Source organism: Patella vulgata, chromosome 2, assembly GCF_932274485.2.
Source record: "Patella vulgata chromosome 2, xgPatVulg1.2, whole genome shotgun sequence".
Classification (NCBI taxonomy): domain Eukaryota; kingdom Metazoa; phylum Mollusca; class Gastropoda; family Patellidae; genus Patella; species Patella vulgata.
In genome coordinates this window covers 4,687,593-4,698,947 of record NC_065880.2, presented here as the reverse complement: position 1 = coordinate 4,698,947, position 11,355 = coordinate 4,687,593, and the positions used below count along the sequence as shown (strand labels likewise).

Sequence of the window (11,355 nt, the reverse complement as noted above, 5' to 3'; positions counted from 1 at the left end):
ACAAGATACAGAATTCTGTGAAAGAGGAATCTTCTCAGGGGATTTAATTTAATTTAAGTAACTGTGCAGGCATGAGAGAACTTTGTAATAAACACCTGTCTACCGGCTATCGGATTTGATTTAATTCTAGATTTAAGCTACTTATGGTGGTGTGTGTGGTGGGGGGTCAATCAATGAAATAACTGGGCAGGGCTAGAGGGGTTAATTTAAGTAACTTCATGTACTTTCAGTAAAATAAACACCTGTCTACTGGCTATACTTACCTAACATTTTAATAACAGCATTTCTAGCTGCTTCTTTAGCTTCAAGTTTACAGAAATCATCTGCCGAGTTCTTGTTAAAGTGGGATCGCTTGAGAGTTAATCCGATCAGGATGTACATGATGGAAATTATCCCCATTGGCAGCACAAAAAATACAAACGATGAAATCTGAAACATGGACTTCATGTAGTCTATCCATTCTAGCGGAATGTTACACTGTAGGGATTCGGAAATAGGTTGGGTTGTATTTGGATATTTTAAGTAGTAGAATAGTCGTGTGTGAATAGGAAAAGGTAGCGCACAAATACAAGCCACAAACCAGATGATAAATATTAGACGAACAGCGCGTCGTAAGTTGGAAAAGGTCTGTGATTTGATGGGATAACAGATAGCGACATAACGTTCTCCTGTAAAGGCAGTGATGGTCAACACAGACGCGTATGATGTCATTTCCGAGAAGAATGATTTAAAGATACAAAAGGCCTCGCCAAATCTCCATGGATACGCTTCCCAGACGCTGTACAGTTCCGGGGGAAGGCCTGAAAATAGAAAAAAAAACGTTAAATAGCTTATAATATAATGTTGATGAAGAATTTACAAAATGGACGAATTCCTTACTGATTGGGATTCAATACCATGGAATTATAGCCTATTTTATTCTCTTCAAAATACTATGCGTTACCCTTTTCGGTCATGATGCTTAAAATACAGTCGTGACAGCACCCGTTGATGTTGGCGTACCGTTATTTCAAACGCTGGTACGAGCAACTTGCCAATCGTGCATTATTTATACTAGCTGACATATTGGACCCACGTGACGATTTCACTAAAATGTACATGCGGGATAGTGTCTGTATTTTACGTTTTTTAATGGTCTTCATGCACTATTCAGATACATTAATTAATGTCTCGCTCTAGATCATTAAACCAAACACACACACACACACACACATATATATATATATATATAAAATAAAACCAAGTACGAACAATCCAAACCATCACACAAAATTCGAAGTCCCAAAAGAACGGCATAGGCAAAATAGTGTAATCAGCTAATGGACTGTTCATCGTGTACAAAATACACGACAAACAGTGGTAACAGGTGTCCGGAAGAGTAAGCTTACCCTGCCTGGCGCTACACCCGCCATAGCTGCATCCAAACTATTGGACGAAATCTCGGTAAAATAGAGTACATTTAGTCTCAAACAAATTACTATTAGAATATACTGGTCACAATTATATGGAATACAAGTACTGCTTATTACTGAGCGACTAGGCTTCTCTAGTCATTATCAAGCAGTAATACTTTTTCCATAGAATTGTGACCTGTATATTCCAGTTCAATTACAAAATACCATTGAAACAATTTATTATTAGAAGTGACAATTCCATATAATGTATGTATAACCTGTTACTTTTCATTCGTTGTTTTTTAAGATTAATATAGTATGTGATATTTGTGGCAAATTTCAATTACGTGTTAGATCATGGTAGGTTATTGGGTCTAGTGGTGGTGTTTCTATGCCCCGCTTGTACGTGATAATGCGTAAGTAGGGTCGCCTGCCCAACCCAATAGGGTTTCGTATGGTCCTCCGGTTTCCTGCCACAACCTCTACCCGCGATAGGAGGAATTGATATAAAAGTGAACAATACATTAGTTCCGATATGATCTGGTTTGTGTCTAGTAGGCACTAAACTCCCCCCCCCCCCCTCTCTCTCTCTCTCTCTCTCTCTCTCTCTCTCCCCCTCTCTCTCCCCCCTTTCTCTCTCTCCCCCTTTCTCTCTCTCTCTCTCCCTCTCTCTCCCCCCCTCTCTCTCTCTCTCCTGGCTTTGCATCAACCACATTAAGCGTAATTGTTAAGATTAACTGATTGTGTCTTCGTCAAGCTTCGAGTACAAAACGAGAGCCAAGGGCAGTATGAGGTATTAGTTGAGATTAGACCCCTTCGCGTTTAAATTGACAGATTATGAGTAAACAGGCATTTCTCGTTCGAGATGGCGGTGGATTAATTCAGAGAAAGGGAAATTAAAACGGCGGGAAGATAAAGCGCATGTCTGCCAAACATCCTAGAAGTAGCAGGGTAACCAATGTGATGACATAGGTACGGGTTTACGCTACATCGAATTCCATTTGTCACTGATATTTTCAGAATGGAAATGAAATAAAATGGGGTTTAACGTAATACTGTTCTGCTCCTAACCTGGGCTAATGAAGACGGGCATACGCCATACAGTGTACTATGAGGGAAATTTTGTCCGGCAGCGGCACTACGGCCTACTCTTATATCGAATTCCAACTGCCAAGGGATCTTTTACGTGCACGGCAATGTGTACACGGGACCTCGTTTTTTCGTCCTTTTAAATAGTACAAGCCGTTCTGTGGTACTCTCTGATTATAAACTTGTTTTGGAATCTTGGTAGTAGACAACTTGTTAATCGTCTCCAATATACTCCGTCTATATCTAAAATTACGTCTCCTAGATAGGTGTACCTTCCAGTATTGATGTCAATAAACTGTATTTTCCTCTAAATGTATTGTCACTGTTTTGGGGGAAAAGAAGATTATTGGTGTGTGTAGGGAAGCGTTGGGACGCATTGAGCAAACGCCTACAGGCCCTCCGTCCTGTATCAAAATGCTAAGAGAGCTTTTAGGTACCCGCCAAAGTATACACGGGACCTTGACTTTTCGCCCCATCCGAACGACTTGACAGCTGTCCTAGTCAGGCCGTCCGTCATGCACCACTGACAAGGTGAAACTACGTCGGAAAATCACAATGAACTACCTCGTCCAATGCAGGGATTATTTCAGAATGGAAGCTAAATAAGAAATATGAGAACGTCAAAAAGCAAAGGTACTCTCTACCCAAAAAATATATGGCCGAAAAACGTTTTCAAATTAATCTTTTTAATGTAGGGGTAATAATATCACCATTCTGAGTGTCTTCCAGAAACACAGTAATAATTTTACAAGCCAGTTAAAGACGTTATTTTATTATCGAATGCCCTCGTGGCATTTAGAAATAATCCGTCGTGAAGGAAATACTCGGTGGAAGAAATGAGATATCTAACAGAACACAATTTTTATGGGGAAACACTCAGTGATTTAATTCTAAAAGTACGACGTTTCGACAAGTATCAACTTATTGTTAGCGTTATCGAAACGTCGTACTTTTGGAATGAAACCATCGTGTTCTGTACATGTGTTTCTCAGTTACTAAATGCCATTTGAAGATTAAATACGATATCGTTCGGTTGAAATCGAATTTCATCCTTTTATGCCAAGTGAAATCGAGCCTTAATATTTATAAAGAGAGAGAGAGAGAGAGAGAGAGAGGGAGGGAGGGAGAGAGAGATGGGATTTCACGTCCACTCGACACAAACTAGGTCATTTCGGGACTTACATATGGCGTAATTTTATTTCAATAATTCGCTTGTGCATAGGGCCTATAGCAGTGGGAGGAAACCATAGGACCCGGTGAAAACCGACGAGGTTGAACAGGCGAACCTACTCCTTGCCACGTATTACCTGGGGAATCGAAACGACGCGCTAACCATCCGACCATCAAGCTCCTTAGTATTTTAAAGAAAGAGAAGAACAAAACATTTAAACTTTATCATTTTAAAAGTGGAACATTGTGTTCCTCCTATAGTAAAAGATCGGGGCCAGTCACTATCCACGTGGGTTCGAGTCTGGTGTTAGTCGAGAAAGTTGTTTGGTATTTTCCAGCGTGGTGGCCCACTACCCACTAAGCAAACTTTTAATTAGCTAGGACGGATGTAGACTCTGAAACAATAGAGACTTTTGGCAAGCGTAAATTTCTGCTTCGTATCGCGTATTCGTGTGGATTGTGCCTGTGACGTCATCAATGTTTTTGTATTTCTCATACGTGATACGGTACACGGATACGACAGCACGTATCGAACAGCTTTCATACGGAAAAGTTCCGTATAACATTGTTGTCTTTTTATCGTCTTTTTTGCTATACTTATAGACACTGAAATGTTATATCATACACTGAAAACCCGGAGAAAACCCACTAACTTGGACAGGCGACCCTACTCCTTGTCACGTACAACCGGGGATTCGAAACCACGTCATTCGACTCAATGACAGACTTTATGATACAGCGCGCGCACGCTAACTATTCAGCCGTCCAACCCCCCAGAGAGAGAGAGAGAGAGAGAGAGAGCGCGTTTAAAGTCCACTCGACATAAACTAGGTAAATTCGGGACTAACATTTGCTTCAATATTATTTCAACAATTCGCTTGCACGCAGGGGTGTACAGCAGTGGGAGGAAACCAGAGGTTGAACAGTCGATTAATATTTATAAACAAATGCTATAGAGTGGTTATAGGTTGTATTGGAAACAACATAAATAGTTTAATCAGGTGGTAATCATTAAACACCATGTTTTATTCATTAAATTATGACCATTTAGATGATATTTTAAGTAGCTCGTTCACTGTAGAATGAATCGGGTTAACTTCCCAGTCGCCCAGTATAGATGCATTACATTTGTTTAAACATGCATTATGCAAGAGCAAAATCTGCTTATTACAAATCTTTCTTTAGGCCTGAAATGTTATCTAAATTATCAATTAGACATTAATTAACTTATCCAGACCATAATAAACTCTCGATGTCAAGGCTAGCCTTCGATGTTGGCTGGATTAGATTCATATATGCCGCTTAACGGTTATTGATAATTAAATCAAAACAATGGATAATCGAGACTATGCTGTTTATATTAATGATTTTAGTAATGATGACCGAGACTATGCGAAAATTTCACCCGCTTCGTTCTCGGCTCATAGTGGATCAATTTGACTGAAATTGTCAGCAAATTACATTTACACTATCTAGTTTTTAACTATTATGGCGAGAACTGCCATCTCTTTATCTTATCTCCCATAATGTATCTTTAAGCTATCATAATTGTTCATTTAAAGTAGTTAGTTGGCTTACAATATGACACTTTATGGTGACTATTTTTCTAAAATATGCATCATGTAAAAGCTAATTTTTTCTTATTTCAAGTCTTTATTTATGCCCATTGCAAGCCCATAATTAACTCTCTAGATTATCGGATGGCGGGGTTTTAAACGGACTGAAACACGTTGAATGGAGACGTGGGCGCGATTAGCAAGTACCCGTTACTGACATAATAAACAAGCTATGCTACATCTTGCCAAAACTTCAATCAGTGATAACTTCGCTCAGAATGAAGTAATTTGACTGAAATTTTCAATAATATTTATTTTGCATTATCTATTTCGGAACTATATTATAGTAAGAACGATCTGCTATATATCTAAAAAATGCATATATAAAGAGGCATTATGGGAGATTAGATAAAGAGCTGGCAGTTCTCACTATAATAGTGAAAAACTAGATAATGTAAAGGGAATTTTCTGAAAATTGATCCACTCTGAACCGAGATGATAGCTTTTGAATTTTAGGCCTAGCCTCGATCATCATTACTAAAGTCGGTACAATCAAAAAAAAAAGAAAGACATTGTCTCGATTATCCAGTTTTGGATAAGTTGATTAATGTCTAATTAATAATTTAGATAACATTTCAGTCCTTAAGAAAGACCTGCAATAGACAGATTAGCTCTTGCATAATGTATGTTTAATATGATTAATACAATGACGTCATTATTAATGTGACGTCATAATGTATGTTTAATAAAAGAATTCTTATTTAAGCGGTAGGTATAACAGATTAATGCAAAGTGGTTAATTAATGATAATTATAATAGACCACTTTATTTATAATGGAAAGTTTAAATGAAGTACTTGGTGTGTTAAAATGGTCAATTAGCACGACGTGTTAAGTGGTTTACGCTGCCCTGTAGGTATTGTGTACAACATGTTAAATGTATAATAAGATTATCGCTAAGCATATTGACATTTATTAAAAACATCAACCTCACAGACACTCAATTAACTCTAACATCCCTCAAAGAGACATGTCTACACTACCATCGCTGTCCATCGATCAAAATATAATTTTCGATTTGATGTGATTTGACCGGTGAATAATATCCGGCATGTTGTATTAAGGGAATTGTGTAAACTACAGTCTGCTAGCGTATTATATATGTATTCTGGGAGTTCTGTGGTCAAGGGTTCTAAGGCGTGCGTTATAGATCTTAAGATTTGTCATTAAGTCCCTTGTCAATGTTTGTCAATATAAGGATGCCCCCCCCCTCTAACGCTCTCTCTTTCCCCCCTCTCTCTCTCTCTCTCTCTCTCTGATGTCTACATGGTTCTTAAAACTAAGAGGGTTTGTTTCGTGACGATTTTTAGCAATCTATGATGATCTTTTGACCTTGATTAAACATCAAATCAAATGTCTGGATATTCAAATCTCTTTAAGAGTTTTCGCGAAATGTTTAGATCTGTAGTGAACAATCACAAAGAGAACTTAATTTGTATTTCTTTCATTGGCTGGATGTCTCCTGCCCCCTCTTCAGTAAAATGGATGCGTGGTGCCGTCTCCCGGTCCACTCACCACCATCCCTAAATGCCACTGACTTTAGGCTATATACACTTTCCAACAGAACCCGATTTTTAAAGAGAAGGTGTTGGATGGCCGAATGGTTAGCACGTGAGCGCAGTATCTATCATAAGGTCTGCCATGGACTCCACTGGCGTGGTTTCGATCCCCCGTTGTACGTGATAAGGAGTAGGGTCGACTGCCCGCTACCTCGTGGGTTTTCTCCGGGTTCTCTGGTTTCCTCCCATTGAAACATATGTTAGTCCCGAAATGACCTAGTTTGTGTCGAGTTGGCGTTAAACCACATCTCTCTCTCTCTCACTCTGCGTCTCGCTCTCTCGCTTTATTAAGAAATGTCGTGCAGTATTCACATTCACGTAAAATAGATGGAGAAGGATTTCGAGTGTTTGATGTTATTACCTTTTATTTGCCATTAAGGTGAAGTATCGTTAATGGCGAGCGGTGAATAAAACATTTGATGGCGCTTCACGTTCCTCCATGTTTTAAATCAGCGGGGGAAAAGTCAGCGAGTTTTATTACAACGGCTAAAAAGCAAAAAATCAAGAACGTTCGGTGCACAGAAAGTGTTACTTAAAGAATACATGATAAAACTTAAATAAAGTTTTTTGACGTTAGACTGTAATTGGAATATTCCTACCCGCGCTTGAAATCTGATTAAAGGACGAACTTAAAATTACTCTGAAATGACAACGCTATACTTGTAGCCTTTGGTAGGCTTAGCTAAACAAAACCAAAACATAATTGTCCGATTTATTTTGTTATTGCGGTTGATTTTAACGACCGCACGTCCTGGAGAGGGGTCGCGTGCTATACCGGAATTTGACTGTCTTTATTTTCCATTCTTAACCAGAATCCTGCTATGCGTTTTTTCCCCTCCAGTTACACAATAAAATGCGCCCTACTGAGGAACTGGAATAATTTGGAATTTTTGTCTGCCTTAAAGAATGATTGTACAGAAAGCTTTTTAGTTTGTTTTTATAATGACCATGAAATGAAATGGGGTTTAACGTTCTACTCTTCTGCCCCGATTGGGCTAATGAAGACGGGCATATGTCACAGTGTGCTATGAGGGAATTTTTGCCCGAACAGCAGCGTTATGACCTACTCTTTTATTGAATTCCAACTGCCACGGGGTCTTTCAAGTGCACGCCAATGTGTACACGGAACCGCGGTTTTCGTCCCGTCCGAACTACTAGACAGATGTCCTTGTCAGACCCTTCATCTTGCACTACTGACAAGGGGTAACCACGCCCAAAAATCCCAACAAACTTTCTCGAATACGGGACCTCCAGGTTATAGCCAGCCAACGTCCTACCCACTGAGCTACCGTGGCTCCCTTCCAATTATCTCGAGGGGGGGGGGTGGGGGTGGATGGCTTAGTGGTTAGCACGTGCGCGCTGTATCATTAAGTCTGTTATTGAGTCAACTGGCGTGGTTTCGAATCCCCGGTTGTACGTGACAAGGAGTAGGGTCCTCCGGTTTCCTCTCACTGCTAAAGATCCCTACGCGCAAGCGAAGTATAGAAATACAATTGAACCATATGTTAGTCCCGAAATGACCTAGTTTGTGTCGAGTGAACTTTAAATCCCACCCCCCTTCTCTCTCTCTCTCCAATGATCTCCATCCTTCTCTTGTTATAATTATAACGTTTACAATAATATTACAGTAAATTGCAGCTTTAACACGATACAGTAGTATTATTGGGTTATAAATACAGATCATAAAGAACATTTTAACTCGAAATCAAAACTATCGTGGACACTCACATGTGCAACATCGGCTAACGAATAGAAAGATGTTTGCGAATTTCGGGACTAACATATGGTTCAATTTTATTTCAATAATTCGCTTGCGCGCAGTGGTATTTAGCAGTGGGAGGAAACCGGGGGACCTGGAGAGAACCCATGAGGATGGAGAGGCGACCCTACTCCTTGTCACTGACAACCGGGCGATCGAAACCACGCGAGTTGACTCAATGACAGACCTTATGATACAGGGCGCACACGCTAACCATTCAGCTATCCAACCCCCGTGTGGTAATGAACCGTCCAAGATTTTAAACTGATTTCTTCGCTTATGGTTATTATAAACTTGTCTTTGTGTTTGAAATTACCTCTGGTGAAGTAAAATCCATTGTACAATTCAATATCTAAACGAATAAAATCCATTGTACAATTCAATATCTAAACGAATAAAAAGGTTATCCTTTAATTGGAAAGTCTTTGTTTTTGCTTGTATTTTTGACATAGTTTATTAAACTATTGCGCAAGTCACGTGATGAGCGTAGTAATCGTACGGTGTTTGAGGGGGGGGGGGGGTACAGGTTGACATATACTGTGATAAAAATGATAAAATGACCACAACCATACCGGACAAGATTATTGTAAGGTCGGATACTCTCTTTTGTTTCTCTCCAACCTCGTGGGTTTTCTCCGGGTTCTCCGGTTTCCCCCCACTGATAAAGACCCCTACGCGCAAGCGAATTATGTAAATAAATTAAACCATGTTAATCCCGAAATGACCTAGTTTGTGTCGAGTGGACGTTAAACCCCATTTCCCCCATCTCTCTCTATCTCTTGTTCCATGGAGAACCATCAGCAAAGGAACGAACAACAGTTCAACGAAGATGAAATCAACAACCATACCGGGCAAGAAAGATCAGATGGAATGGAGAATGAACCAGACCCCACACTCCCCAACAAGTCACAAGGAAGGGTTGCACCGCCCTGCCATTCAACCGGACAAATCGACCAGACCGATACAAATGACTCTATAAATATATATGTACATTCTATGTTTAACTGTCTAAATATTCGTGTCTTGTTTTATCAACTGTTCGTGTTGTCCAGTCTGTCGTAAAATGTCTATGTTAGTCTCTATTTGTACCCTTTTTTTACAGCACACGCTATATAACTGTTATCGTCAGTCATGATTTGTTTTATTCGTTCTCGGTTGTACGTGACAAGGAGAAGGGTCGCCTGTCCAACCTCGTGGGTTTTCCCCGGGTCCTCCGATTTCCTCCCACTGCTAAAGACCCCTACGCACAAGCGAATTATTGAAATAAAAATGAACCGTGTGTTAGTAACGAAATGACCTAGTTTGTGTCGAGTGAACGTTAAACCCCCATCTCGCTCTCTCTCTCTCTCTCTCTCTCTCTCTCTCTTTATTCGATCTATACATCCTTTCAATTCTTTTCGCTAAATAAACAACTCGCTTTGTACATATAACATGCAACTGTTTGCGATATCACTTCGCTGAAAGCGGACGTTAAATAAAGCTATTTCAAACACATAAAATGATAAAAACTAACAAGATGTTGAGAAAATCTTTTTGAAAAAAATCAATAATCTCATTTAAAAACAACGGCACTTGTTGATCTTATTGCACTACTATCATCAATTAGTTTACAATCCTGGCTACAATTTATAAATACACCCACTTTATTTCATAATTAAAGTTCGTATTTCATAACGGATTCTAGCATGCTCTATGAATTTCACAGAAATGGAAAGTATTTTCTGGTTGCTATGCCGTACGGTTATTAATCCATTTTGAAAGTTTATGATTCCCACAAAAGATATGAAAAAAGGTCACCGCTTCTCGATAATGTCAATTGTAAGTTCATTCCAGAATAAATTAGTCAATTTTCATTCACTGTTTATGAGAAATATCTTTGATCCAGAAACACATAGTTTCTTATTGATGTATTTGATACATTAAAACAACAAAAGTTTTATAAATGATTATATTTTACTTACAATAAGGCGAACAATTTTGAGTAAATTCTCAACTGAAGTCTGAAAATGCTTTGTGAACTTGGGGCCTACATCCTTTATCGTCTTTATAGACAAAAATTCTTGTCAAATGAAGCATTGCAGAATGCGCGTATTATCAGGTTTTGTTTTTTATTCAGATCGTACGAAAATCTCGTGCCAAATTAGTAGTATACAATACCTCATATGACATGCGACAATTATACGGCAATAGAAGTAAAAGGCTTGCTTGGCGTGGTCGCGATCTACGCAATGTCATCGGAAAATTCCATATTCGCCACGGATTTTAAAATGGAGTCGTACTCGTGACAAAAATTATCTATGAAAAGTTAACTTAACGGGTGATTTAATAAATAAATGGCAGTGCCATCGTATGGATATATTGTCCTGTGAATTTTAAAATGAGGCCGGGATTTCGTAATCATAATTATGTTACGGAGACCCACGGTTATAAAATTGTAAACACCTCTTGCGCAATGGAAATATACACAGATAATTGAAATGGAACTATTATGTTGATCATTAAACCTGTGGGCGGTGAAGGAAACCGATTTGTTCATAATTCTTGGTATTTATGGATGAATGAGAGAGAGAGAGAGAGAGAGAGAGAGAGAAATGGGGTTTAAAGTCCACTCGACACAAACTATGTCATTTCGGGACTAACACATGATTTAATTTTATTTCAATCATTCGCTTGCGCGTAGGGGTGGGAGGAAACCGGAGGGCCTGGAGAAAACCCACGAGGTTGGACAGGCGACCCTACTCCTTGTCACGTACAACCGGGGAATCGAAA

General features: G+C 39.2%; 1 protein-coding gene across 1 annotated transcript in view; it reads right to left on the bottom strand.

Moving 5' to 3' along the window:
• Window positions 1–246: 246 nt before the first annotated feature.
• LOC126810664 (pyrokinin-1 receptor) overlaps window positions 247–11,355 on the bottom strand; it is a 64,929-nt gene continuing 53,820 nt past the window's right edge. The window contains exon 2 of the mRNA XM_056098810.1: window positions 247–800. Within this exon, the coding sequence (XP_055954785.1) occupies window positions 247–800 (554 nt within the window). The remainder of the gene's footprint in view (window positions 801–11,355) is intronic.